This window comes from Paralichthys olivaceus, chromosome 9 (assembly GCF_024713975.1).
Source record: "Paralichthys olivaceus isolate ysfri-2021 chromosome 9, ASM2471397v2, whole genome shotgun sequence".
In the NCBI taxonomy this organism is placed as follows: Eukaryota; Metazoa; Chordata; class Actinopteri; order Pleuronectiformes; family Paralichthyidae; genus Paralichthys; species Paralichthys olivaceus.
In genome coordinates, this window is record NC_091101.1 from 11,692,061 (window position 1) to 11,719,957 (window position 27,897).

Genomic DNA, 27,897 nt, shown 5'->3' on the forward strand with positions numbered 1-27,897 from the left:
GTTTCTGATGTGGAAGAAAGAAACAGCCCCCATGCCGCAGCAAGGTCAGCCACAGATGAGTGGCTAAAGGGGCTCGAGGGAAGATGACAGTGTCGGCTCTACCACACCAAAGAGTCACAGACTAATGGCAGGGTCAGCCTTCTTTTTCTCCCTCTCAACCTTACACTCTTCTTTCTCTTGCTCTCTGTATTTATTTATCCTGCATGCACTCTCCAAAGGCTTGAAAAGAATGATTTCACATTTTGGAAAATGTTTTTCTTGCTGATGGGAAGATTGATATCACTGCTCTATCTGTCTGTTAAATACGAAGCGACAGTCAGTTCAGGTCACTTTAAGAAAAAATAAAAACGAGAGCAGAGAATCAACCAGAATCTTTGATGTTGGTTTATTATATCATTTAAGTTTTATACAAAAAACAACAAATCTTCGAACTACGAAGAATGAATCCAGCTCTTAACCCCATAACTACTTTTTTACACTTCAGTTTTTTCAAATAAATCATAATCGTTGAGCTTTAGAGGAAATGTCTTTATATTCCGAGTCAATCCAGCTGTTTACACCAAATACTCCAAATCAGAATCAGAATGGTTTTATTACCACCCAGAAGCTTTATTTGTACAAAGGATTCTCTGTGGTGTGTTTCGTGCAAGCATAAATATGAAATATAACAATATATACTAGATATGATAAATAGAAATACAAACACTTGAAAAAGGATTGTGCAATATTAACGATATAACGAAATAACAGTCCTACCACTGCTGGATTACTAAAAGATTATTAAAATAATAATCTGTATTTTAAACTCTAAATATTCTGATTAAAAACGACCAAACGACTGTGGCACAGCTCATGTTGCTCAGTAGATAAATCATTGGCACAATCCAGAGTCCAGGATGAATAGTTGAAATGACTGGTCTATCCACCCACACTGTCTCTTTGGCTGTGATTTAATATGAAGGGCAACTGCTCACGGAGACATTTTTCTTACGGTTATGTTCAAGGACAGCGCAATCCATCCATGCTGCCTTTTGCTATAAGATCCATCATAACTCATGACTTCATTTTGCCAATTTCACTCACGTATGTGGTTCTGTCAAGACATGAATGACGCTCTGTCTCTTTCTAAGAAGAAGCATTATTTTGCTTTTGTTTTGTTCTACTGCTTTGTGCCTTTCTGCATTCAGGCCAAATCAAAAATGATAAATTATATTGTTTATTGTCAGGAATCAGGTATAATCTTGTCCTTCCTAAGACAAAGGCAGCGAGTATTTATTGTCGGATCAAGGACAAGGGGAGCGAGGCGTAAACTGAAAGCTGTCTGAGGACATGACACTCTACTCCCTTCACCGCTGTGTTCTCACTCGCTTTATTTTCATCAACTCCTCCGTGGTATGAGGCCTCGAAGAAACAAATTCTCATTTGTGGGAAACAAAGATTATTTCCACTACAGCGGAATCCTGTCGCAAATGTCATTAACACAAAACGGATGAGCAACGAGGCATTATATGGCATAACGGTGGCATGACATGATGGTTCTTTTCGCCCGCTAGATGAAGCCAGATGTAAGTCTGCTCTTTGCACAGAGGAATTTCTACAGCTCTCGCACATCATTGCATTTTACAGCAGTGGGGTCTCACTGTGGGCCTGCTGCCACAATAGCAAGTCTCCTAATGGATTTGTGCATTGGGTTTAGCACTCCCTGTGTTCTCATGCATATGATGAGTTCCTGCATGTCCCAATGGGCTCTGGGTCACAATACTATCAGGGGGTTTTGAGTGTTGTGGGTCCAAGGAAGCCGATGAGAGCAGGAAATGGGGACGATGGTGATTATGTGCTCTTATTTATAGAATGAATCGTATCCATCAAAGGGGATGCATTTGTAAATATTCATTATTTCTACTGTACAAAATTTTGTTGACAACATTGTGCCAGGCTACTGATTTTGAGGAAGCTGATCTTTGTTTATGTACCAAAAACAAAACTCCATAGTCCTGCATTCTCAAAATATATTTTAGGTATTTTTATAGCAGAGAAATTGCCTCTAACACACACATTTTATTATCAGATTTAAAAAACTGATGGACCAAAGCTTTTGAAGCTGGTCGTGGTGGAGCTAGTTGCTTTAGCTCAGCAGTCCCGTGGCTCTTAAAAACGGCGTCAGGCCCCCTCCGGAGCAGGGTCACAAGATAAATTCTAAGAGTCGTGAGATAATTAGTACGGAAGCAAAGCTGTGCACAAATTTGCATTCATTTTTTCCTCTAGTCTTTGCTTTTCATTTTGGCCAAGAACATTTATTTTCATATGGGCATTTGAAAGATATGTGATGGAAGTGTTAACAACTCATAGAAACTGCTTCTTTGCTTAAGACCACAAGCCAAACCACTGATATTTTATCATGTATATTCATAGGAAAAGTTTGACACACGGAGAAATACACTTTTTTCTCGCAGAGACGAGAGAAAATAATTTATTCTCATGCTATTAGATGGAAAGCTATCAGCAGCAGCTGGCTAACTTAGCATTAGTTTGGCATTAACACAGGAAACTATAGTCTGTCTGTCTGAACGACATGACAGCTCCCTCAAAGTGAAGCCAAAGCATCTTGATTGCCACCTGTTGGCTGGCTGGAATATAAGTTGTAAACTTTGTCTACTCCATGTTTGTAGAAGGGACATGAATATAGCTAAAAAGTTGAAATACACTTTTTCTTTTAACAATACAATGTATTTTATGAGCTTATCGTGTGCTTTAAATACATGTAAAGCAATAATATGAAAAGTGAATCTAGTTGTTAAATCCTGCTAAATAGCACAATATTTGCTTCTATAATATGATACAATTTTGAAATGTTATGCATAAAAATGGAAATACTCCAGTACCTTAAATTATACTCAACTACAATACTTGATTACTGTCCACCTGTGCATGACGCCAGCAGGAAACTATCCACCAGCTCATAAACTTGCTGACATGAGTTAATGATGATAACAATCCTCTCACCACTGGCAACAGTTGTAAATACGGCGGATAACAACACTAAGAATAGCGTGCTACTATTTTTAAAGTGTTTTAATTCTTTCTCTTGTTTCAAATGGAAACGTTAATGGTCCCCCGTTACAACTCTAAAAATATTTTCTGAAGGACACTGCGCCGCCTGGTCAAAACAACAGGTGTAGCGTGTGGGGTGCCTCGTATTTGACACAGAGCACATGTGACACGTGGAATGTGAAAGCTATAGCCAGGGGAGTCCAGACGGAGAGAGCCATGGGAAATACTCTCAGAAGGTTGGAGGTCGAGATCCATGAGGAAGGACAAGCTAGTATTGAACTTGCAGTAGAAGGCCCCTTGACCAGATTTACACACTGTCATTCCATCGAGGAAACAGCTTATGGTGGACTGATATCTTTGAACTGGTTGTTTTAATGAAATTCATAATCCCACCAAAACAGGGTGAACTACATTGGCTGTGTCTTCTGTGGTTAGTGGTCTATTCCCAAAGCTCCCTGCAATACCCCAACTAATTAATTCCTTTGCTTTTGCATCTGTTTCCAGGGAAATACACGACTCCAGTGAATTGGGAGGATGTAATTTTGATCCAAATTAATTACTGATGACCTTCTTATTGAAACAGGTCATTGTTGATTTTGTAATAGCTTTCCTGATTGACCTTAGATAGTTCGCTGTGCTATTTGAAGAAAAGGGTTGTTACTCATATGGTAAGATTTTTAAAAGTTAAAATACAGTTTAACATGTTGACACTGTTAAATCATGTAGCTGAAATATTATTTATAGTTAAATGAATGAAGATAAATACATTAATAAGACCCTGGTACCATCTAAACTAATGATTTAAGAGAATGAAAGTATGAATTTGACTCAACAAGTAATCACATAGGCCCGTCTGCTCTGTAGGTTACTGGAAGTGAAGGCGGATTTAATGAAAAATGTGTTGAAAACACTTCTCCCTACTTCCTGTTTACAAAGCACAAACCTCGTCAAAACAAAGACACCAGAACATAGTTGTTGAAATGGCTCCAGCCACAGATGTGAGAGTTGTATGATTTTCCGTGACAATCCTCTGCATCGACACAGTCGGTGACATGTTTCTTGCCATCTGCTGCTTAACTACTTGTGATTTTGAAATGCCGCAGCAAGCACAGTGATTACTTTGAACACACATCACTGGATTGTTTCTTAGCGGCCCTGTCTTGCCCCTCCGAGCGTCTTCTCAAATGAAGTGTGTTTTGGGGGAACCTGCTGAGCGTGGGACCGGTGAGAACTCAGCCAACTGGAGCAGAAAGTGCCACTCCTTGACACTTCAGGGAGACTTAAACCAGAAACGCAGTCAGTGCACTGACACTAAATGCATATACTTGGCACGAAATGGTCTAAATGGCTCTCTGTTACATCTGCAATTAAACAAGAAGTAGAGTCTTGCATTATTCAGCAATGTAAGGGAACAAAAGCACGTACTATACATGTGCATTGTGCATTTATGGCTGCTGAGGACACCAAGGCTGTCATGTCATATTTGTATTCCACCAAAGATGCCGTTTATTTAAGTCAAATAACTCTTGAATAATGGATTTACACATTGTCTTCTGAATTTACAGCCCGATAAGGGGAATGGAAGAAAACAGTGCTGTCAGCATGTGAGTGGACATTTAGTTTTGATAAGAGAGGACACACAGTTCAGACTTTAAGGATTTGAACTGTTATTTGTTGTTCAGGCTCTGAGCTTCAGTACATTTAATGTCAAATAAAATAATGACTTAAAGTGCTATATGTCAGATTTAATTTGAGAAGGTTTACATCAATATAGAGCATGAGAGATGTTATGTGTCACAGGACAAAATACATGTAATGTGTTGTGGAAAATCTTTTTCCTTTTCGGCCTGAAATTCTCTTTGGTTGCTTTGGTCGTATATATGTTTATGATCATTGTCCTGCTCTGGATGTCATCTGAATCTAAGCACACTGTGAGCAGTCAAATCACTAATAAATTCCAGACATAAATTACTCAGTCTTAAAAGAAGAAGCACTATGTTTTCTTCTGCTTTTACTAGGGGGTTTATCTGGTGGTGTATTCTCTGAGGTTACAGTCATGAAGTCTTCTTTTGACAAGGAAATATGTGCTCCTACTTCCTTGAGAACATTCTTGATTTGCTGTGCAGCCATAAAGTTTTCTTCACAATGCAAATGATTCTAACTCATTCGCCAGACTTGTGCTTCTTGGTCTGCCAGATTCTTTGCTCTTTTCAAGTTTTCCTGTGTGCTTCACACTGTTTCAGAATTAATGATACTTTCCAGATGACTCACAGGTTGAGGTTTTCTGATCTACTACTAGACAAAGTGAAATGTAAAGACACTAAAAGTAAAAAAAATGTCCACTAAAAGGCCACATAAAGTATATTTGTCTGTGTTTATTAAAATATACATAGTGTCGTATAATAAAACGTCTTCTTTGTTTAAATTGATAGCACTTATAATATAATACAATGTCTAAGTTGTTAAGTTGTTAAGTTGGGTCCAATTGACTAATCATTAGCCAAAAAAAACAAACAAATCAAAACAGGTTTGTCAGTCAGCCATGTTTGTTTACGTCTTGTTTATGTCTTGTCCTTGAAATAATCTGAATCATCTGTTTGTCCTCATAAAAGTGTAAAAAAAAAAAAGTGAACTTTGAATTAATAGGAGTCCTTTATTCGTCCCATAATGGGGACCTTTGCAGTTTCAAATTTCAACTGAGATAATCTTGACTTCCAAATTCTCTGAGAGACAGCATTACCCAAGAGTTCTTGTTTTCATTGGTTTTAGGATAATTGCAGAAGAACCTCTTTGACAAAAGACAAAAGTTTATAATAGACTTTGTTGACCAAGGTCAATCTTCCAAAATTAACGACATTTTTATGATTGTTGAAGCCTATAGGAGGAAAGTATTAGGCTACATATGAGCTACAAAAATGAACTGGCGATTGCCTCTGGGGCGCACCAACTAATTAAACATGGGGTGCATTCAGAAAAGTCAAAATAATACCTCTCCTAACCACTATGCCTTGACCCAGATGTAACATGTCACAAGGTCAAAGAAACATGTGAAGCAAAAGCCATAAGGAGTTAGGAAAGGAGACCCAGGATGTAGAGAAAATCTGATTCCACTTACACTTTGTTTGTTTTTTAACCGACTTGATTTATAAGAAATAAACAACAAAATAGATTTGATTGAAAATAGAAATAAAACAAACAGGGCAGATGTTGAAATAATATAAATGTGAGGAGTCTATGTGGAGAAAACCTTAAATTAGTGGAGAAAAAAACAGATTTTTATATATCAACGTGGGTCTGGTACAACTAAGAGGTTGCATTGCTTTAAATGTTAGTGCCCAATGAATTGTAGGAGGCATTTTCTCTTCTTCTTTGATAAAGGATGGTCTAGTGTTTCCTCTGCTAAGGAAGCTCCTTTCCTTATCATTTAGAGAATTCAAACAGCTCTTATTATGGCCACTGAAATACTTCTGGGTCATTTAACTCAGTTGGGGGAAAAAATGGATGCACCCCTTGTTACTGAAACAATATTATCAGTAAACTGCCCTTTTATTACAATAATTAACATACTGTACCCTCACTTCACATTAAATGGTGCCTATTATCCCCCACTGTCAGTCTGCCAGTGGGATAATAGGCTCCATTTGATGCTAAATTGTTCATCACTTAGCCCAAGTCACACAGACTGACAAATGCTGCATTGGATCAGGCAGAGGAACACTTCAATAATTACTGGCCCCAGATTATTCAATTATTAAAAGAAGGATGACAACAGAGAGGAGAAGGAGGAAACTGAATCCCAACACATAGACATGTTACATTGGAATGTAGCAAACTAAGCTAATGCTAGAGGATGCTCCAACAGCTGTTAGACGATTAATCAGAATTTCAGTGCAGGAAAAAGTACTCTGATTCTTTATTTAAGTAAAAGAATGAATACAGTGATACAGTAAAAGTATTGCATGAAAAAATCAAGTCAAGTTTATTTATATAACACATTTAAAACAACAAAAGCAGACTAAAGTGCTTTACAAAAACAAACACACACATACAGGCATCCAGACAAAACAGTGAGGAATATGAAAACAATTTGAAAAAACTAATGCAGCAGCTAATATGTTGGACCCATTAACTGCAGTCAAATGCCAAAGAGAAGAGGTGGGTCTTGAGCTGCTCAATGAAGGAGGAGGCAATTTGTTCCAGAAACTGGGACCCAAGACTGAGAAGGCGTTTCCGCGGAGCCCGAGGGACGTTAAGTGGAGCTGAGTGACCTTTGTGAGTTATAGTGAGTTAAAAGTTCAGACAGGTAGGATGGAGCCAATCCATTAAGAGCTTTATAAATATAAAGTACAATTTAAAAATGAACAGGGAGCCAGTGGAGGGAGGCGAGTACAGGGGGAGATATGCACAGGCTTTCGGCAGCTTGTCAGCAACCTCGCAGTAGCGCTCTGCTGAAGTGTTACCTCAGTAAAAGGAAGTTTGATGCACGTAGTTAAAGCATTAAAGCAAAAATATTAAAGTTTCATTATTCATGAAAGTAAATTCCTATTTTGGTCCCTCTGACTGATATATTATTATTACCTACATTATTAGATGATGACTACTGAAGCATCACATGTGTGAGCAGCATGGAACTATCATAGCTGCTGTATAGACCTACTTTTAATTGTAAATAAATCTTACAGGTATTTTCACGTTTTGTTCCACACTGATGATAAAAGACGAGAAACCTCACAAACAAACGACACGTGTAATTTAACGCTCGATCTCGGGTTTAATACTGAAATAATAATAAAGTTGTATTTCTGCAGCACAGGCAGAGACTTCCGGGTCAGATCTCGCGAGACTACAACCCCTCACGTGACGGTCCCGTGACTGAACAGGGAAGTAGGGATTTGAACAGTGACAACAGAAACAGGGCTACACGCAAACACAGACTCAGCCTGTTGTATTCACTCACATCAGTAACCAGCCTCCGATCAGCACAGACATGGACGCTTCTGTCAGAGCAGCTCCCGACGCCGCAGCCGGACCGCCGCCATATTCAAGAGGGTAAGAAAGCGCTCCGCTCCTGTACACTAGCAGCTAGCATTAGCCTAGCCTAGCCTGTTATCCATCTGTGTGTGTGTGTGTGTGCGTGTGCGCGCGCGCGCGCGTGTGTGTAACCAGAGTTTACCGCAGACCTTTGTTTAATGTGGCGTCATCCTCAAACACAACACCGTCCATCACCACGGGACTCATCCCCACATCAGTGGACCGGGGTCCCGCTGTTTCACCCTGACTCACTCCTGAACTTGTTCCCCTCCGCAGAAATGAGAGCTCCCTGGTGTCAGCCCTCAAGACTCTGCTGTTCTTCACCATCCTCATGGTCACGTTACCCATCGGACTGTACTTCGCATCAAAGGCGTTCATCTTCGAGGGTGAGCTCCGGAACACTGGCGTGTTTGTGTTCGCAGGCCAGCCCTGTGTCTCCTGGTGCCTCTTTAGTCTCACTGGTGATGGGGATGAAAAGAGGATGCTGCCACACACTTGGCCTCCTCACCTTCTCCTCACCTTCTCCTCACACTTGTCTTTGTTCCACATCAAAAGTTCGATTATCACCAGATCCTGACTGATACTAGATCATTTCTTTCAGCCCAATGCTGAAATTAATATTGCAGAAAATGTCATTAGGGCTGCGACTAAAGATGAAACTGCAGAGGACTTCCCAAATTAATGGATTAATTATGTGGCCTATAAATTACTCAAAAGCAGTGGAGAAAAGCTGTTTTCCCAGAGTCCTGGTTAAAAAAAAACTTGAGTCTTGATTTGTCCGAGCAGTTAACTTAGAAATTACTTCATTTATATATCAATAATCCGGATATTTGATGGTTTACTGATTATTTATTACAGTTTTTAAACCCAGTTAGAATATATTTGTTTATATTCTTGTTAATATGTAAGTTAATGATAAATAAATAAAAAATCTGACATTATTGTAAATTATTCCCCCATTTAGTTGACTCTGTTATATTGGTTTAAAATATCCCTATAAATGTTCCAAAAACATTTACCAACCAACACAGCTAGCACCTTATTTATAGTTCTGAGCATTGTTACTGAACATGTTCATTCCTTTATGGCCACAATCTCAAAAGGAAAGTTTCCAACATCCAGCTTGTTAAATTAGAACGTTTTGTTTTGCTTTTCTTTGTTATACATGATGGTAAATATAATATATTGACTTGGGTCTCTATTGGGACGGTTTATCAGACAAAATCAGACATTTTAGGAAGTGTTCAAGTATTATTTTCATTTTTGTCATTATTATTGCAATATTTTTTACACTATAGAAAAAAACAACTAATCAAATCATTGAGAACATAATCAGCAGATTAATCATTGATGAGAATAATAATTGCAGCCCCTTTTCAACAGCAGCTTTAAGATACAGTTGCCTATCATGGGACTACATTTTTAAAGCAAAAGTTTACAATCTGTCACTGACCCATGAAATCTGATTTGGACAAATGACTTTTCACACACCACGCAGCTGTTGACAGTCAGTGTTGCCTCTTCTTTCCCTCCTTTCCCAGGTTCCATGAAGATGTCAAGCTCCGACAGCTACTTCTACGCAGCCATTGTTGCTGTGCTCGCTGTGCATGTGGTTTTGGCTTTGTTTGTTTATGTGGCCTGGAACGAAGGCACACCTAAAGGGAAGGGCAAACACGATTAAGGCATGTCCTCATGAGCTGGTAAGACCGGAGGAGACGGATAGACGTGGAATTTCACAGCCCCCCCGTCCTCCCTCTCCCCTCCTGCGCTCTGGGCTCCAACACGAAACATGACAACATCGACCAGCCTGACAGTCGGGGCTCAGGTTTGAGCTCAGGCTTTAACCTGAGGTTAAGGCACCAATCTGCTGTGTATTCCCGGGCACAGGCGAGTGGAGGCTGTTGGTTGTGTATTTTGTTTTCCAGCAGCCTCGTTAGTTCAGCTTTTTGACGGTTTGTTCAATGGAAATTTTACTTTTGTTGACAGAGGCCAGCCCATATTTTTTTAAAGAGGTTTTCTTATAAGCTGCCATTTGGCTTAGTGCTGTAAAGAGTTTGTCATGTTGGAGAACATCTTGGGCTTTTGATGATGCATGTACACACACGCACACACACATTATGTACTTGTAATGTGTGTGTATAAAGGATTTGATTCAAAAAACTCCAAAACATCCATTCTGTGAAAATCTGTGCCACTGAATGAATAAGTCTGTCCTCGAATTTCAGTTCTGATCTGCATCCATTTAAAGACGACTCTTAACTTCAACATAATCCCATAGTGAGCTTAAACTCGATGCTGTGTTTTGGAACAAACTCCTCATGATGTCTTGTCCTTAAAATAATCTGAATCATCTGTTTGTCCTCATAAAAGTGTTTGTTGTTTTCTTTCTCTTTTAATGTTTGTACTGTAGTGAAATGATATTTTTGGAACTTTGAGTCAGGGATTTATTGCAAGATCAGACTGTATTTAAATGAGTGTTTGTATTGAAGATGTTTGAGGGTCTAGATGTCAAAGAAGTCAGTGTGATTGGGATGAGAATATCACTTAGATAAATGTGAAAAAATAAATGTAATATTTTTGTTGTTTCACATAAATCAAAAGCTTCCTCCTGTTGTCTCATTAAAGCAAAATGCTAATTATTTTCTGAGATTTTTTTCCATGGGTCAAAATTACTCTATTACTTTCACTTAATTTAACATTGCGAGATTGGATGTTTTTTTCAACACTTGAGTTGATTTCACAGAGAGGAGTTCATGTAGGTTTCAATGAAACACATTCCAGCCATGACTAATGTCTGAGTGTGTGCAAAATACAAATCTGAATCTAGTGACTTTAAATGTGGTTATGAGAAATATACTCAGATCAGCATTTTCATGTTCGAGAAGGTCCAATGATGAAATCTAGGTTGAAAAATATCAAATTTAAAATGAGGTTTGTGTTATAAATCACACAAGAGGACAAGACTTCCCTCACCATCTGGTGTGTTTGCCAAACCATGGGAGATCCATGTGTGAACAACATGCACATTCATTTATTTAGACACTTTGACAAAATGCTATGAAGAAAACTCAAAATCAATCACTTCACTCATCCTCTTTCAAATCACACTGTACATAATGTGGCAAATATTTGATATGGACTGGAAAGAAAAAAAAAGACTTCACTCTTAAATTGATTGTCCTTATTTTAACTCTCGGCCTGGAAAAAGAGATTAAAGTGAGTAGAATCAATCCGGTCACCATAACGACAGCTAGTCTGCTGAGATGACAGATTGAGAGACCTCACTAACTTCTGCAGAGGGTCTCCGCTGTCACATGATGGCAGCAAACAGTCAGCTCTAGCCCACGGACAGCACGGTATGGAGGCAGAGAGGAGAAGTGGCAGATGCCCGCAGCCGTAACGACCATCTCTGCCTCACAAACCGTGTCAGCAGCTGATTTCTGTTTGTTTCCCTCTGTGCTGTTGTGAGGCTCCAGTTTCCCACTGAGCAGCACCCACACTGAAGGCGTTCTGCCGAGTGTGGTGCAGGACTGCTGCAGTCTGCATGGAGTTTTAACAAGGCTGGTGTTTGGTGATGAGGTGACAGGCCTGCGAGCAGTCAGACTGATTCAGTCAGCAAACGTCAGAAATCCCCCCCCATCCCACCCTTGTTTCCCTTTCGGCTGATATTTCATAAGCTCGCCCCCACAGCATCACTGAGTTGGTGCAAGGGCATGCTTCGCTCCTGGCTCTTTGTCATTTATCACACATTAGCAGGTTGGGCACATAGTGTCAGTGTGATGAAAACAGGCCGGTGGACGCTGAACACTTTAACTTGAGTCAGGGATTAAATGAACACTGCTGCAATGCTCCTGGATGATTTTATTCTTAGTGTCCTGAAACGAAACCTGACTTGAAATCCACTCGGTAAAGAAAAGTAAAGTAAGCTAGTGTTTTTTAGTAGTAAGATTGAGATTCAAATAAAAATGGCATTGCAAAATGTCAAAGTGTCTCTCATTGCATTTCCTTTCACCAGCAGGTGGCGTGCCTAGCAGATGCACCCCCACCCCTCAGATGAGCATCATTGACTCAGTGTTTGAGTCAAAGCGAAGGGAGAGGGCAGTAGAGTACTTTGCTTTAGCTGGTGGGAAAATAACATGAAGCATCACTCCACAGGGAACAAAGTGAATAAAGTGATGGAATAACTCATCTGGACACATTAAATTACATCCACAGAGGCTGAGCTTTATTGTGTGAGTCTGGGCTGGAACTCAGAGAAGATGATCACTGAGTTCAGCTCTGGAAAAAATAACAGTGCTGAGGTGTCACTTGTCTCCCAAACACACATCATGTGCTTTTTAAAATGGTGACAATATATCAGTGTGTATCATTCCTGTGCAGGAGATTTTGAAGTATCTCTTAAAGTACTGCTGACATTCTCTGTCCGTGTACTGTTCATCTATTTGATTTGATTTGTTGGAGTTCCTAATTGAAATAAAAATAATTTGGAAGATCCATTTAGAACACTTGAAGAATTGATGTACCCCTCATTTGTATTTGACAAAAAAAAAACCAGAATGGCTCTCAAGCTGCACCAAATCTAACACACTCACATGTGTCAGTTACTTTAATAATATTTTTTAAATAAGTGGTGAAAATATAACCTCCTTGGTGAAGGTAACTATATATCTGGAGTCAGTGGGCAGTCTGCATCTTAACAAACAAGCAGAGCGACATCAAAGTGACACGTGTGACGCATTATTCCAAATAACGTGACAGATCTTGGTGTAAAAATAAACAATGGCTGGAACATCATTTTGTTATGTTTGCTGCAGTATTAGTAATCACTTCCACTGTGTGCAAATATGCAAGTGTCAGTGTGATGGACTGTATTAAGGTTTAAATTAGGGTCCAGCATCTTTTGCAGCTCTTTACGCACTTTAGGTTATTAATGACCTAAAGTGCGTCATTTTGTCTGTGTACAGCTCCTTTCATAGAAAGTGTTGAAATCACTGCGTTTGTATTATGCAGGAGTGGCAGGTGATCATGGTGCTGGCAAACTGAGTATTTCTAACACAGTATGTGTTCTATAACGGACCGAATCCATGATGCAAGCCCAGTTTGAAATCTTGGCCTTACACTAGAAGGATTTCATTTCATTTCAAGTCCTGGAAATCAATCTATACTCATAACTCATATCTATTCATCTGTCAGCATTTCTAAAACACATATAATCTTTGTCTCAAATAACATATACGTAATATACGTAACAAATAACAATCCTGACTGTTCTGTCTGCTTGGGCGATTATTTATTTTCTCAACTGACATGTTGGAGATTTAAAACATATTGTCTTTGGCACCACAACACACCGACATCAAGCACAGTGTGTCCAGACTACACTCGATCCTGTCGCAACGCATCAACACACTGCAGCTGAAACAAACTGAACCCTTTTGTTTTTAATACATTAAAGTAAAAAAAAAAAAAAGTAAAAAAAATCATATTTGCTCTTCCCATACATTTACAGGAAATCAAGAACATACCGGTCCAAAGATATGAAAGAGCTCCCTCATCATTAACATGCCATGTCATTAATTTCAAGGTTTCCATAACAGTGTGCTTTGCTTTCCTGGCACAGAAGAGTATGAGCCGTGTGTGTTTGTGTGTGTGTGTGACATATGTAGACAGGAAAGACGTCACTCGTCTCAAGCTGGTCAGATTTTGAACTGGTTGAAGTGTTTCTGTGCAGTAAATTAACAGTTTCACTCTTAAAAAGCAGCTGCTGGCTGTTGAAGCTGCTTTGTGTGAATATTAAATGCAGTATTAATACCAGTAGAATAATACTAGTAATACAGATAATTTCTCCTTCTGAGTTAATCCTAAAATACTTCTTATTCTCAGGAAAATAAAATCAGAGTTGTGACACATATTCCAGTGAAATTCCGCCCCCACCCTTTTTTTTTTTTTTTTTTTACAAATGCACTGCTATCTTTGCAAATTTAAGACAGGTTTATTTCAAATACTTTTACAAACAAAGTTGTCGCCAAGTGCTTTATAGACAACTAACGACACAAATGTAGATTTAAACAAGGATAAACAAGACAATGTGCTTATAATTATGTATTTGCTGGCTGCCGCTATAAAAGGAGACAGTACAAATGTGGGAACTCCTGAGACCAGTGCAATTTCTTCTGAGGCACGTCCCGGAATTAGTTTACAGTGACTCCAGTGTCCAATGTGTTGTTGTCAGGTATTGCACAACTTTTCACTTTTCACTCACACAAGTTGCAGCAAGTGAACGCTGCTGGATGGTGACTTCAGAAGAGTAAAAGGAAGTTAAATGTGCCCTATCTGATTTCATTAAAAATGAAGTCAGGTTAGTGCCGAACAAGTTTCTGTCCTGGATTCTGTTCCCGAGGTTTTGGGCACGTTCATCACACAATGAAAAATAAGATAAGCTTGCAGTAAAAAACTGAGCAGAAGGTATTTTTTTATCTCAGTGATAATAGCGAATAGTGGAAAAATGTTGCACAAGCCAAATTAATTAAACAAGAATATTTAATGCATACTGACTGAAATTAGGGCTTTGTTTATGCAACAATCTAAATGCAATCAAGTTTTTCCAAAGGAAAGAAAACAAAAACAGCAAATGGTTATGGGGCAGAAAAAATAGGTCTAGGTTCATATAGAAATGTTTTTGTTGAGCCACATCACAGCTTCTTTGTGTGCCCAGTAAATGTCACTCCCCTCAAGAAGCTGGAATGAGTCAAACCTGTGCCATCTTAAAGAGGGAAGCCAGTCCGACATGTATGAATGTGTCCACACAACATATGATCCTCTCACAACATTTTAAGACCCCTCAGAGAAACATAAACCTCCTCATATCTTCAGATCGTCTATTCTAGTCTTGCTGTTGCTGTGTTTGGCACTGCGGCCCGGTCTGGCCTGCGTAGGTGACCCAGGGGCTGATCCCGCTCCCTTCTTTCCTTTCAGGTCACATTCCTCTGGCTTGCTGCTGCTCCTCTCCACCGCTAAGTTGTCCTTATTCTGTTTGTAAGCAGCCTTGCTGTGGTAGGGGTGGAAGGACGAGTCTGTGCCCTCGGACAGAGGGGAGAGGTTGTAGCCGGGCACTGGAGGGTAGGAAGGCTGGACTTGGTGGAAGTAGTCGTCGTAACTCGGCGCAAAGGGCACAGCGGTGTTGCTGGGCTCTTTGGAGCTTCTCCCAGCCAGTCTATTTCTCCTGAATGTGATGCCCTGGCGGCACTTGGTGAAGCCCAGGTGGTACATTTCTATGAGGTTAAGGAACAGAGACAAACTGGCCACCGCCAGCATGAAGATGATGAAGATGGTTTTCTCAGTGGGCCGGGATATATAGCAGTTCACCACATTGGGGCAGGGTGGTCTGTCACATGTGTACATGGGCTTCAGTTCAAAGCCGTACAAGAGATACTGAGCCACAATGAAGCCCACCTCAAACAGGGTTTTAAAGATCACATTAAAAACATATGTGCGCAAAAGCTCCCCCTGCAGGCGCACTCTGCCCTCCTTGTCCTTCACCAGAGCCTTTTTGTGATGAACTTCCACAATGAGGGCCTGGTTGTCTCGGTGTTGAGCTTGTGCCCTCTCCCTCTCTTTCTCCTTCTCTTTCTGCTTGTCCTCCATCCGCACTAGATGGAGGATGTGTCCCAGGTAGATCAGCGTGGGCGTGGACACGAAGATGATCTGCAGCACCCAAAAGCGGACGTGGGAGATGGGGAAAGTGATGTCGTAGCACACGTTCTCGCAACCGGGCTGCTTGGTGTCACAGGTGAAGCCCGACAGCTCGTCGCCCCACACCTTCTCTGTCGCTGCGCTGAGGATCAGGATGCGGAAGATGAAGAGGACGGTGAGCCACACTTTCCCCACCACGGTGGAGTGCTCCTGGGCTTTTTCCAGGAGCTTTGCCAGCAGGTTCCAGTCCCCCATGGCTGTGTGAGCTCAGACCTGCGCCTATAGATGCATCGAAGAAGAGGTCAAACACTTCATGTGATTCTTGACTTGTATAAAAGGTTAATCCATTCCATCACCAACATTAAACTCATTTAGAGGTAAAAGTCAATCTCAGCCCTCAGCACCATTTCCTCTATAGAATCTCTTACCAAGTTCAGCAGAGCTCCGGCCAAATTAGTCTCTTAGGAGCCAAGCGACTAATCGACTGCACAGCCGGGGGACTCTGCTGCCGAGCAGGTAGTGGCCTTTTCCACGTGGACTCAGAGAGGATTATATTTACTTTAGGAGCGTATATATTTGGCAAGTGCGGACAGGGGCAGTGGGTTCCAGTCATGAGTCTGAGGCTCCTGGCCTTCATGACCCGAGCCACGGCAACATGATCCACACAAACTGAAATCAAACACCGGGCAGAAGTGGTGGAAGTGTGATTCAGAAACAGTTGAGTAATGCTGGGACTCTCAGCCCCTGTGACACATTGTTTTAAAAATATATTCGGCGGCTGACGGATGTACTGTACAGTGAATGATACCTCGTGGGACAATACATTCTGATAACTGCGTTAGTGTGCAGGTGAACTGAGCTGCTAAAGATTTAGATCCAGTCTTCTTTCAATGGTAAACCTCTCTAACTTTGTAATCCTCTGTGACAAAGAATATGAATTTGATGAAACAAGCTACAGCCTTTGGACACAACATGCTCCTTAAGTTTATGTTTAACTTTATCTCCTGAAAACATTCACACAGAAGATCTGCCGGTCAAACCCACCTCGTCAGCTTACACATCCCGTGTGGTGAAGCATTACGTGCCTGTGAGGGTCCATGAGGCCGCGCCGCTTCACTGACAGGCCCAAAAAACTGGTGTTCGGGCCCCCAGCAATGCCCTTGAATGGAAAGGAAAACGTGGACTCCTGCTGGTCACAGCCACAAGCTAACAGCCCACTGACTCAAGTCTTCAGGAATCAGGATCCAGGCCCCGAGGTCTTCCACTGACCACAACACACGTAGCCCCGCTGGATGCACTCTCAACCATGTCTGCACCCAGACACACTTCTCGTGGTTAAATTTGGCGCAGGCCCAACTCGCTAACATAAACTATTAAGTCGCTCTACTCGAGTGAGCGACACGGCAGATGGCCAATGGCTGTGTCTGGTAAGTTTTTCTGGACACAAGTGCAGGGCCTAAATATAGCACGAGGGTCTCTCCTATCATGGGGGATGGGGTGGGGGTGCACAGGGGGCAGGGTATGATTTGGAGATGAGCAGCTATTTGCATCTGCTAGTTTGAAATCAGTGACGGGAAGAGAGGGTTAAAGAAATGAGCGGTGTGTGGAAGATGTGGAATTAAGACACATCAATTTCAGCATGGCTTCCGTTAAAGGGGCGGATCCAGGATTTTTTTTTTTCACTTTCTTGACCATCATGCATAGGGTGTTTACTTTTTTATTTCTTTTTTACGTACATTTTCGAGGAAATCATGCAGCTTCTTCTTGCACAATGGAGATTATAATTTCATGATCTGTATTTCCATGTTGGATCAGCTACGAGGCTTGATTGAATTTAGAGGGACTGTTGTCTTTTGTTTGGAGAATTAAACAAAAACTACTGAACAGATTACCACATATATATATATATATATACATATAACTTTACAGGGTTGTGATGTGTCAGGAAAGAACCCATCAAATGTTGGTGCAGATCTGGACCAGGAGCAGATCCAGGAACTTTTTTTTCATTTTAATTAACTCTGCGAGACAGGGCGTGTTTTGGGGAAGTTTTTGTTGATACAATACATGGATCTTGATGAAAAAAAAAAGTCAGGCATGTGTAGGGGACTGATATTTATGAGTGAAGAGGACCATTCTGTTAAGAATATTGACAGACATTTTTATCAGTTCTTTACAACACATTTGACAGAAACTTGCTGTAAAAACAAAATCAGTTACAGGATGTGAATTTGTCAAATTATCAATTTATTTCTTTATATTACATTATGTACACACGGTATATAGTTCCAACCCATTGTATAATGTATCTGGTTTGTTTACCGGGATGTAAACTGATATGTGCATTTACAAATATTAACATGAGGGTTTTCTGGATGCATTATAATGTACATAAAACAGGTTAACTTCATGACATACCAGCGTATGGGATATTAAATTTTCAGGAGCAGAGCGATGCTGTATAATATACTATGCAGGGTAACATTAAAAAAAGCAGTTGCCAACTGTCAGAGTGATGGTCTCTGTTTTAAAAAGTAGGTCAACCTCAAACATTTATCAGAGCCAACTGGAAAAATAACTTAAAATAGAAGCGGCGATGAAGCCAGCGGGTAGAATGGACAACTGCATACAAAATCTAAATCTATTGTAAAGTGAAAAAACATGTACAGTAGTGGACTGTTCCGGATTCCTACAGTGACTGACCCAGCAGAAAAGGCATAATAAATAATTATAATGGCTGTTTTTATCAATTTAACATATTTTTAAACAGTACATATATATAAATATATATTTATATATCCAGGATGAAGGTTTATTGACCCAACTTGACTTACGTACTCAAAACATCAGTGTTACAAAGTCATGATGTAAAAATGTTTCAAATTAATTTTCTCTCCTTTTACATTGATGATGCAAAATCAAATGGCAGTTTTCCATGATCTGACAATATTCATATCTTTGGTTTTCTAGCACCAACTGTAGGTTTTTAGTCATTAATCATTTTCTCAAGGTGAGTTTGGCACTTTAATTCAAGAATTCCACCACTATATATCTTACTCTTAACCCATCGTGATGCACAGTATTTTTTATGGTGTCAATATCTATACATTGTTAATTGTCATACAGAGATTATGTGATACTCAATGTAAATTTGACATTGATTCCTGTTCTACTGTGCCTTAACTCCTAATAAAAATATTAAAAAATAAATAAATAATAATAAAAAAAAAAAAGAATTCCACCACTGAGCTCAAGTTACGATACTGTTCAAACAAGTCATTCACATAAATAGTTTTCTCTTCAATGCTTTTCACATGAGCTTTGACTGGAGTTAATATGAGGCATAGTAGAATAATACATTTTGTTAATCTAAATGAAAAAGTTGACCTTCCTATCCAGCATTGTAATCTTAACAGTAGCCTCTGCTTCTGTTTGAAAACAATACCAAGGTTTTTTTTTTGCACAGTCTGTCTTAATTACTAGAAATCAGGCAACAAACATCATTGCAGAGCAAACAAAAGCAAGTTTCAAGTATTTGTTTTGTGCTCTCCAGGGAGCCACTCATTCCCTTTCAATTTGTAGTACGTTTTTAAACTCTATAAATAACTTAAAGAAGATAGTTAATATATCTTTTTGGTCGTCAAAACTTAATTGTTTCAGCAGCTTAATCGCATGGAAGAATTAGAAAAATCTGTTGGATGGTGCATCTGTGTGAAACCGATATCCCTAAACTGGAGTGTGTTCCCAAACAGCAACATTTTGCAAAAAAATAAATATTCATGTAAAACTACTCACATCTATTTCATGCCTGGTGTTTGTCTTCTGGGTTTGATTTCCCCATGTCATAGCTCATAAATGCAGCTATTTTGGCAGCAACTTTGGGCGTCTAACCAGGACACAAACATGACACACCTGTGGGGTTTGTGTGAGCTGTCACGCAACAACAATGCAACTTTGACAAAATAAATGGAAGCATGATCCTCGTGGTCATGGTTTGTTTAGCTCAAGCAATCACTCCACCTTGGCAACTTGGCAGCTTTTCTTAATGAGATGAATTTAAGCTGCTGCGAAGGCAGAAAAAAAAAAAACGGACAAAAACCTAACAAATCAGGGTAAGCTTTGGTAAATGGCCGACTATGATGTCAACGTGTTTGATTTGTAGAAAGTCAGCTAGAACATGCAAAAACATTGGTATTGTCCTTTAACCTTCCCTTCTGGCTCCAAGTAGTTTAGACAAGTTCTAACAGCAACTAACGCTTGTGTCAGTAAAACTGTAGGAATGATACAATACATAAATAAATGTGGATGCAGATGATCAAATATACAGTGTATGTGACAGTAATGCAGAACACCATGCTCCATTGGACATGTGTGATTACTGTTGGTTAGTTTAAAGGGAGAAGGAAAGGCAGAGTCTCAGAAAGCAGAGCACCTCTCAGCCTTCTCACTCGGGCTCTTTTTGGTCACAGTGAACTTAGACTTCAGAGAGTGGTCTGCTATCAGCTGATTGATTTCATTTTGCCTGTAAGATGACAATCTTTGACTGATCCAAGCTGCTTTGGACTCATCCTCAGAGCTGCCAAAGCACCGTTTGCAGGCCCTGCCTACGAGGTACACCACCTCGGCCAGATTAAGCAGCACGCACACCCCAGACACTGCCAGCATGAACACGGTGAATATCGTCTTTTCTGTTGGCCTGGAGACAAAACAGTCCACCGTGTTGGGGCAAGGGTATGAGTCACACTTCACTAAACGCACCATCTTAAAGCCAGGGTAGATCAGGTAGAAGATGTAAAGAAAAGCCACCTCGAAGATGATCCTGAAGATAATACTGATCATGTAAGTCCACCACAGAGCTCCGGTGATCTCAAACTTCTGATTCTTGACTTGCTCTAGCTCCTTGGGGCTGCAGCGGCCCGTCCTCTTCAGGATCTTCTTGTTGATGTGGCGTCTGTGGGCCACATGCATGGCCACTAGCAGCGCAGGGGTGGAGACCAGGATGAGCTGGAGTGCCCACAGGCGAATGTGCGAGATGGGAAAGAACTGGTCGTAACACACGCTGTTGCAGCCAGGCTGCTGGGTGTTGCAAGTGAAGCCTGACTTCTCATCTCCCCAAACACTCTCCGCAGCGACAACCAGGACCAGGATACGGAAGATGAAGATGACCGACAGCCAAATGCGTCCGATGCCGGTAGAGTGCCTGTTTACGCCGCTGATCACGGCATAAAAGGTTCCCCAGTTCATTTTCGACTCCAGGTCTGAAGAAGGACAAATATTCAGTTTAGGTTACATAGAAATAAGGAAATCAACCATTCTAGCAACTAAAAAATCTCAGAAGAATTAACTTCATCAGATTAAAGAAAAACCAAACATTTTATCCGTTAATATTTGCAGAAAGTCACATTGTTGGAATGGCTACTTTTCAATGACTTGGCTATGAACATCCAGACAACTTGATCATTTAGCAAATATTTAAATGTTGTAACATTAATGTTTTGAGGTTTACCAGGCTCAGCCTGCAGTGCAAGCGGCGTAAGCAGCGCCGGGTCCGAAGATGACCATCTTGAGGTGCGGCCTGAGCATCAAGCTGGATTTGGCAGAATTAGGAACAACTGACAAGAAATGCCAAGTAGGTACGGTTGGCTGTATAAAAGCAGGGGCGATGGCCTACCGCCGTGCCCCGTCACAGGACGCAGCAGGTCAAAGCCAATTGCGAAACATTCGCCGAGCCACGTGGTCCACTCATACCATATTAATACTGTTCTCCCAAACTGACCTACAGCCCAGTTGCAGACAGACTGACAAAGTGCCAGCAAATTTCTCCAGGGAAACCAGCAAGACATCCAACTCATAATGTGAGATCTCATTGTTTACAAGAACAGCAACAGAGTTCCTGATACATACTGAACAGAGCGATCAAACTCCTAATACCACTCTAAAGGGTAATCCTAATTATAATGACATGTCATGTCTTTGCTCAGTGTAAGGGACACGTCATCATTAACTGTCAAAACAATCTGACCTCACTTCACTGAACGTTAGTAGAACACAGTAAAATGAGAACATTTATTTTACCTTCAGCTGTGGTGGTACACAAAGATGTGTACAAATCAGGTGGAAATGAATGAAAATATTGTGTTTTTTAGAAAGCCAAAAGGCTGGACCGAGAACACCATGCGTTTGGAAAATGCTAATCATTCCTCCGCCACTAGCCACTGCCCTGCACCGTAGCAGTCATATGCTCTTATGTAGACCATTTACATACAATGGCGGCCTTTATTGGGCTGCAACAAGACTCTTTAGAATTCAGATCAAACGCCTCGATTTCCGCCCACCCCGGGCAAAAGAAGGAATCTGTGTGGACACAAAAGGCCTCAGCCTGCCACATTTTTTATTGTGCTTGGCAGAGCAGGGGAGTGAACAAAGCTTTTGACCTGAGCCACTGTCATTGAGAGCACGCAGTCATTCACAGGTTCTCAGATTAATCCAGAAAATATATGAGCTGCTGCACACTAATGGAGCTGAAAAAGAAAAGATAGACTTAATGACAGGAGTTATTTCAAACAACATTTCATTCAAACCCTTTCTACTCTTGTTTTCAGATGTCTGTACTTGTAAAAACTGGGCATGCAAAAGTGAAGCCATCAAACAATGTCCTATCAAACTCTAAATACATCAACTATCAATCTGTATATTGAATTGAAAAACCTTGAAGTACCACTTTTTGTGACCAACGTGGGCCAAGTACATTCCTTTTAAATTATCTTGGCCTAAATTACTTTTGACCAATAAGTACAGTTGTATTAGATTTGCCTCCAGTCTTTTGATAATATCCTTTTGTGAGCATTTGACATATTTAGTGATATGCAAAGTGGGACACAGTAAAACAAATATCCATTTGAGTTAGGTAGCAGTTGTCTCTGCTGTGAAATGCAAGTCTGCCCATGAATGAGCCAAAACAATAAATTGTAACAAATCAGCAAATGAACAATGATGGATGCAAACTCAGTGCAAACGCCCACAGTACCAATGTAAACAGAGATAATCTACTGATGTAAAATAATTACTCTTTTTAATCGAGACTCACTGTTTGCTCTGATCAAACTCCTCCCTGCAGCAGTAGAAACAATTCTTTACAGTGACAACAATCTGAATGCAAGTGAAAACACAATGTGGTCGTTTGTCATGTACTATCAGATGAACTAAAGCGGCTCACTGTGCCATGAGTGCTTCTGCGTCACTTCTGACAGATCTAGTGGGAGCGTTTGCGTGGCCTGGTAATTCTTTGAATGAACTAACCCTCATTTATATTCTCTCCATGATACACTTCTCTACATAGAATAGAGAGACATGGGGCTATGCAAATAGAGATAACACTTTATTACAGCCGCAGAAATACATATATTTATGTATATATTTACAAATAACATATTTGCAATGAACTCAATATTAACCAAAGAAAGGATGGCTATAATAATGATTATCATAAAAAAAAAAGGAAATCCGAGGGGCAGGGTGATCTGAGTGAACAGAGTTAACTGGCATTGTCTTGTAGCTGGAATAAATCAGGACCTGAGACACATTTCCTAGATTTAAGTACAAAACTACGTCTAAAAAGAGGGACGACATTTTCAAACTACAACCTACGCACCACGTTTTGGTACCCATGTCTGCATACATAGAAGAAAATATTTATAAATTCCTATTTTAGAGGATAGAAAACTGGGGATCTGTTGTCTTTTAAATAATTGATAAAAAGTATAGAAAATACCAGAACAGAAATATAAGTTCAAAAATATAACAGAGCTTTACACTCACATCCACTTGACTTAGTTTTGTAACTTATACTGTATGAATTGCTATAGAAAACCTAACACACAAGAAAGCAGATACATGCTACTTAATGTGTACTGATCTGGTCAATGCCTTTTTTCACTTAAATTAAATATCCTCAAATTAGCTTTTTACTGCAAAGTACCAATAACAGCAGCTTGTCAAATGTTTCCTTAAAGTCTTTTACACACATGGTCAATAAAAATTCGATGACACTTAAATCTGATGTTTAAGAAGGATTACATGTCTCAAGTATCTCTGCAGCAAAAACACGGGCTGCTTGTGAGACAGAGACGACCAGCGCTCCCTGCTCACAGTAACTTCTTACTTTGAGTATAGCAGGAGATGAGGTATTTCTCCCAGTCAGAATCCTGTTTTCCCAGTTTTTGTTTAAAAGTGCCTAAAAATGTAAAAAAGAAAGATTTTGAATGAAATGGAATGTGCTGCTCTGCTCACACAAAAGTTATACTGTCACCTAGATGTATAATTTAAGGTAAAAATTATCCACACTGTAACTCCACTTACTTTTCATGAGACCCACATTCTTCAATTTGCTGTGTTTTGCATGTCCATTTTGAGCCAGTCTCAGAGACAATGACGCACTTCTCCTACAACCAACAAATAAATATAATCAGTTATAATTAACATATACAAAAATACACACACTACAAAATGGCCAACCGGTCACACAGTAGACAACTTGATTCATAGAATTGCAGTCTCTGAACTGTGATACCCAGTAAAATAAAATAATCTTGTTTGTTGCAACAAACAAGATTAGATCCATTAATAAATCTTGGTGATTATCATTTTTTTTCCATTTACAATTCTGTAACTCTAAATGTACAAGTCACAATTAAACTGATTGTGTTTCATTGTGAAGTACCTCATTGCTCCGAGCTTGCCCTTTTCCAGAAACAGCTCGACTGTAACTTTGGGCCCCTGCGGGTAGAGTCGGGCATAAAGTGTCCTGTTGTGCACCATCACTTTGAACCAGCCCACTGCCTCTTCAGACCAGTCCCTCCCATTCACAGGCATCACCTGGGGGGGCAGCAGGAAACAAGGCCCAAAATACCATGAACTGAGATAATTCATTTCCTTTATCGCTGTGCAATAGATAAGGCTGTGACTAATCATGTGGACAAACGCCAATGAATGAGTCTAGACTCACACAGCGCTGTGTATTAACCATTTCCATCAATGCAAATCCTGAAGGATAATCTACACGCCTGTTGTTGAAAATCCTAACATGTTCATAAATGAGAGATTTGTGCTAGTTTGAATACACACAGAAAATTACGCAGCAAACATGATCAGGGATCAGCTTACATTTGCAAGCGAGACCTGTAAAGCCTGAAATGGAAGAGCCGCCATTTCTGGGGTCAGATCCTTTATGTTCCACAGTGAGAGGCAGGCAGTGTCACCGTGGTCCAGCCTCTTCACCTCCACGTTGATGGAAGTCTCACCCCTGGCACCATCAGTGGAGTTATTATCTTACATCCACAACATAGAGAGAAAAGCAGGTTAAATGCACAGCATATAATTTCCAAGTGGCTCTATTCAGTCAAAGCAACACTGCTACCATCTAGAGGTATGCATTTGCAAATCCATTCCAAATACAAAAACTGAACCTACCTCCACTTACTCCACATATCTTTGTCACCTGAGCCCTGCACCATTGTTCTCGCTTAGGGAACCAACCCATTACTTGGGTTCCAATGTCTGGAATGCAGTTCTGCTCGGCATATGAACTACTGGCTTTCCAGCTGCTGCAAATGAGAGAAAAATAATGACAACCAGAAACATGTGGATTATTAAAATGGAAAAAAAAAATCTACAAAGAAAACTGTAATGAAAAAAAGGAACAAGTGGCCCTGTAGGTCCTGTAAATGTGATCACGGAACCAGTGAGGGTTGCGAAAAAGCTGAGAAAAAGCAGTCAAGAGATTAGAATCCATGCTGAACGACTTACTCTGTAACAGGGGCCTGCAGCTTCGAGAGGGAGTCTGCATGCTGGATGTAGAAGTTGCCTGGGCTGATAATATGAGACACCACAACTTCGGTCTCTTCAAACTTCCGGATCTGGAACTCGGGAATAATAACACTGTTGATAGCCGGTGTTTCTGCGCCAGCGGAATTGTTCTGTCTTTCAGGTTCTGTGCACTGGAGTGTTTGGGTTTTCCACTGGATGTTTATACAAGAGTTCTCCACTTGAGCAGTTATATTTTGGCAGCCTTCTTTTTTCTCTGGGCTGCCATCAGAATGTGCTTGTTGCACCTCTGTGAAGATGTCTCCAATATCCCACAGTTCCGTCTTTGTGGCAATCACACAAGTGTAGGTCAGAGAGCCGCTCGATTCCATTCGTTTTACTCTGAAGACAGGGGCTTGATTTTCAATGTCTGCACAAAATGTTTTCGGGGCTAGAGCTTCGACAAGATTGTCTGTCACAACATTTCTGAATTGGTAGCTTTGTGTTTTGATGGTAGGCGATGTTGACTGTGGTGAACTTGAGGCGTAGATACTTTCATTCCACTTCATGACTGTGACCTCCAGTGCACTGGAGTTTTTGGCTTTGGCCCTGAGGAAGTGCTGCAGCTGAGAGGATGTTTGTTTTTGGTGTTGCACCTGGACATTGTCCTCCCATCCCCACTTAATTAGTTGTGTCATTTTCATGGGTGTTGGTTTGCTGATTTCTGGAAATACAGCTTGTATTGGAGGTAGTAGTGGTGGTGGTGGTCTCTCTGCATGAATCTTTGGGCTCTGAATAATGGCAGGTGGCAGAATCGCATCATCTGGTTGGCTTTTCTCCTCATAAGTAACAGCTTGTTCTTTTTCTTCACCCTTTAAATTACAGGACGAGCTCGTGGTCTGAATGGCGCTGTTGCAGCCACTAGAGATGCTGTAAATCATGTCATCCTCCCGGGCCACTGCAGGCTGGGAGATGAGGAAATGTTTCAGCTGCTGAAGGGACAGTGTGCCTCCAACCACCTGGACTGCTTTCGCTATGGAGCTTGCCAGGAGCACGTTCTGTAACATGGGCCCAAACTTGAGAACATCTGTCATCAGGACCCCCTTGTCTCCGAGTGGCTGTAACCGGTTTGTTCTCTCTCCGATTGTGACAGCGGGCTGAACACAATCACGCGGCTCTGTAACGTTGACAGAAGCAGCAAGGGGAGATGTTTTGTTATGGACACAAAAAATCTTTCCCTGAATCACAATCATGCAAACTTCATCTTGAACATGGACATCTAGAATGACAGACTGGCAGCTAAGATCATATAACTTATTCTGGACTTACCACCTATGAGATCCTTTAATAAAGCTGTGAGCTTGTCCATAGCTCGACATTTAGCATCCATAGCATCAGCGACATCACTGAACATACTGGTGGGAGAAGATGGATTCAAGAAACCTTGGACATCGTCATAGGCCTGACAGAAAGTGAAACAAACATAAGTATATTTAAGTAAATCAAATATTAGCCCATTACTCGATGTACAGAAAACTAATCACTTGAGAATTTAATAATCACCTTGACTGGTTTAATATTTCTGACATTTGTGGGGGTTTTTTTGCATTGAATAGTTGAGCTCAAAGAAACTGTTTTTTTCCACCGATTTCTGAACATTTATGAAATAAACACTTATCATTTGATTTGAGAAATTGCAGTCAGTAAATGTTAGCACCTCTGTCTAATCCAGCGTTTAACATATTTTACGTGGAGCTGCAAGTTGGACCATGTGAGCCTGTTCGCTAACTGAGCTAATCCACAGGTAATGCTAACCAAGAGCTAATCCACAGCTAATGCTTACCTAAACTCTAAAGTCAAACTTCTGATCGCTTTACCTTGTTGGTGACGCTGCTCAGCTCTTCCTCCAGCGTCCTCCTGGCTTGTTCCAGCAGAAACAGTTTGTAGATCAACTGTACCTTCTGTGTGATGATGGGGGAGCGAGGCTGTCGGAGCTCGAGCTGCTGCTGAGGAGGAGTCATGGTGTTCAGGGACAGATCTCTGCGCGCGGTCCTCCGGCTAACGTGAGCTAGCTAACGCGCTAACACGCTAATATTGTATTTCAAAGCCACAGTTCGATGTTTCTGGGTCTGAAGAGTTCCCGCAGCGCAGGAACAAACTCTCCTCGTCGTCTTGACCTCTCCGGGTTCTTTCTGTCGTCGGAGAGCGGGTTCCTGCTCCTTCTTCAGCCGCTGGTGGAGGACGAGGGGCCACTGGACTGTTTATTATAATGTTTATTATAATGTTTATTGTAATGTTTATTGTAATGTTTATTTTAATGTT

General features: G+C 40.7%; 2 protein-coding genes and 1 pseudogene across 3 annotated transcripts; 1 reads left to right on the plus strand and 2 right to left on the minus strand.

The window, feature by feature from the left end:
• Nucleotides 1-7,907: 7,907 nt before the first annotated feature.
• On the plus strand, nt 7,908-10,721 carry vma21 (vacuolar ATPase assembly factor VMA21). Its single transcript, XM_020105136.2, has 3 exons — nt 7,908-8,100; nt 8,359-8,468; nt 9,624-10,721. Exons 1-3 carry the CDS (start codon nt 8,039-8,041, stop codon nt 9,761-9,763), a joined length of 312 nt encoding a protein of 103 aa, XP_019960695.1. The 5' UTR covers nt 7,908-8,038; the 3' UTR covers nt 9,764-10,721.
• Nucleotides 10,722-14,054: 3,333 nt separating this feature from the next.
• On the minus strand, nt 14,055-17,214 carry LOC109626734 (gap junction alpha-3 protein-like). Of its 2 annotated transcripts, XM_020082911.2 has the most exons (3): nt 16,819-17,213; nt 16,203-16,443; nt 14,055-16,053 (listed from the first exon to the last, which is right to left on the minus strand). In XM_020082911.2, exon 3 carries the CDS (start codon nt 16,027-16,029, stop codon nt 14,944-14,946), a length of 1,086 nt encoding a protein of 361 aa, XP_019938470.1. In that variant the 5' UTR covers nt 16,030-16,053; nt 16,203-16,443; nt 16,819-17,213; the 3' UTR covers nt 14,055-14,943. The 2 variants fall into 2 exon arrangements, with proteins under 2 accessions (XP_019938470.1, XP_019938542.1); XM_020082983.2 differs by lacking the exon at nt 16,203-16,443 and having other exon boundaries at nt 16,819-17,214.
• Nucleotides 17,215-17,874: 660 nt separating this feature from the next.
• Nucleotides 17,875-27,813, minus strand: LOC109628178 (uncharacterized; annotated as a pseudogene).
• Between the last annotated feature and the right edge of the window lie 84 nt (nt 27,814-27,897).

Coding starts and splice junctions, on each gene's coding strand:
- vma21 (XM_020105136.2), top strand. CDS start 8,039: ATGGACGCTTCTGTCAGAGCAGCTCCCGACGCCGCAGCCGGACCGCCG. Junction 8,101..8,358: donor CCGCCGCCATATTCAAGAGG/GTAAGAAAGCGC, acceptor TCCCCTCCGCAG/AAATGAGAGCTCCCTGGTGT. Junction 8,469..9,623: donor AAAGGCGTTCATCTTCGAGG/GTGAGCTCCGGA, acceptor CTCCTTTCCCAG/GTTCCATGAAGATGTCAAGC.
- LOC109626734 (XM_020082983.2), bottom strand. CDS start 16,029: ATGGGGGACTGGAACCTGCTGGCAAAGCTCCTGGAAAAAGCCCAGGAG.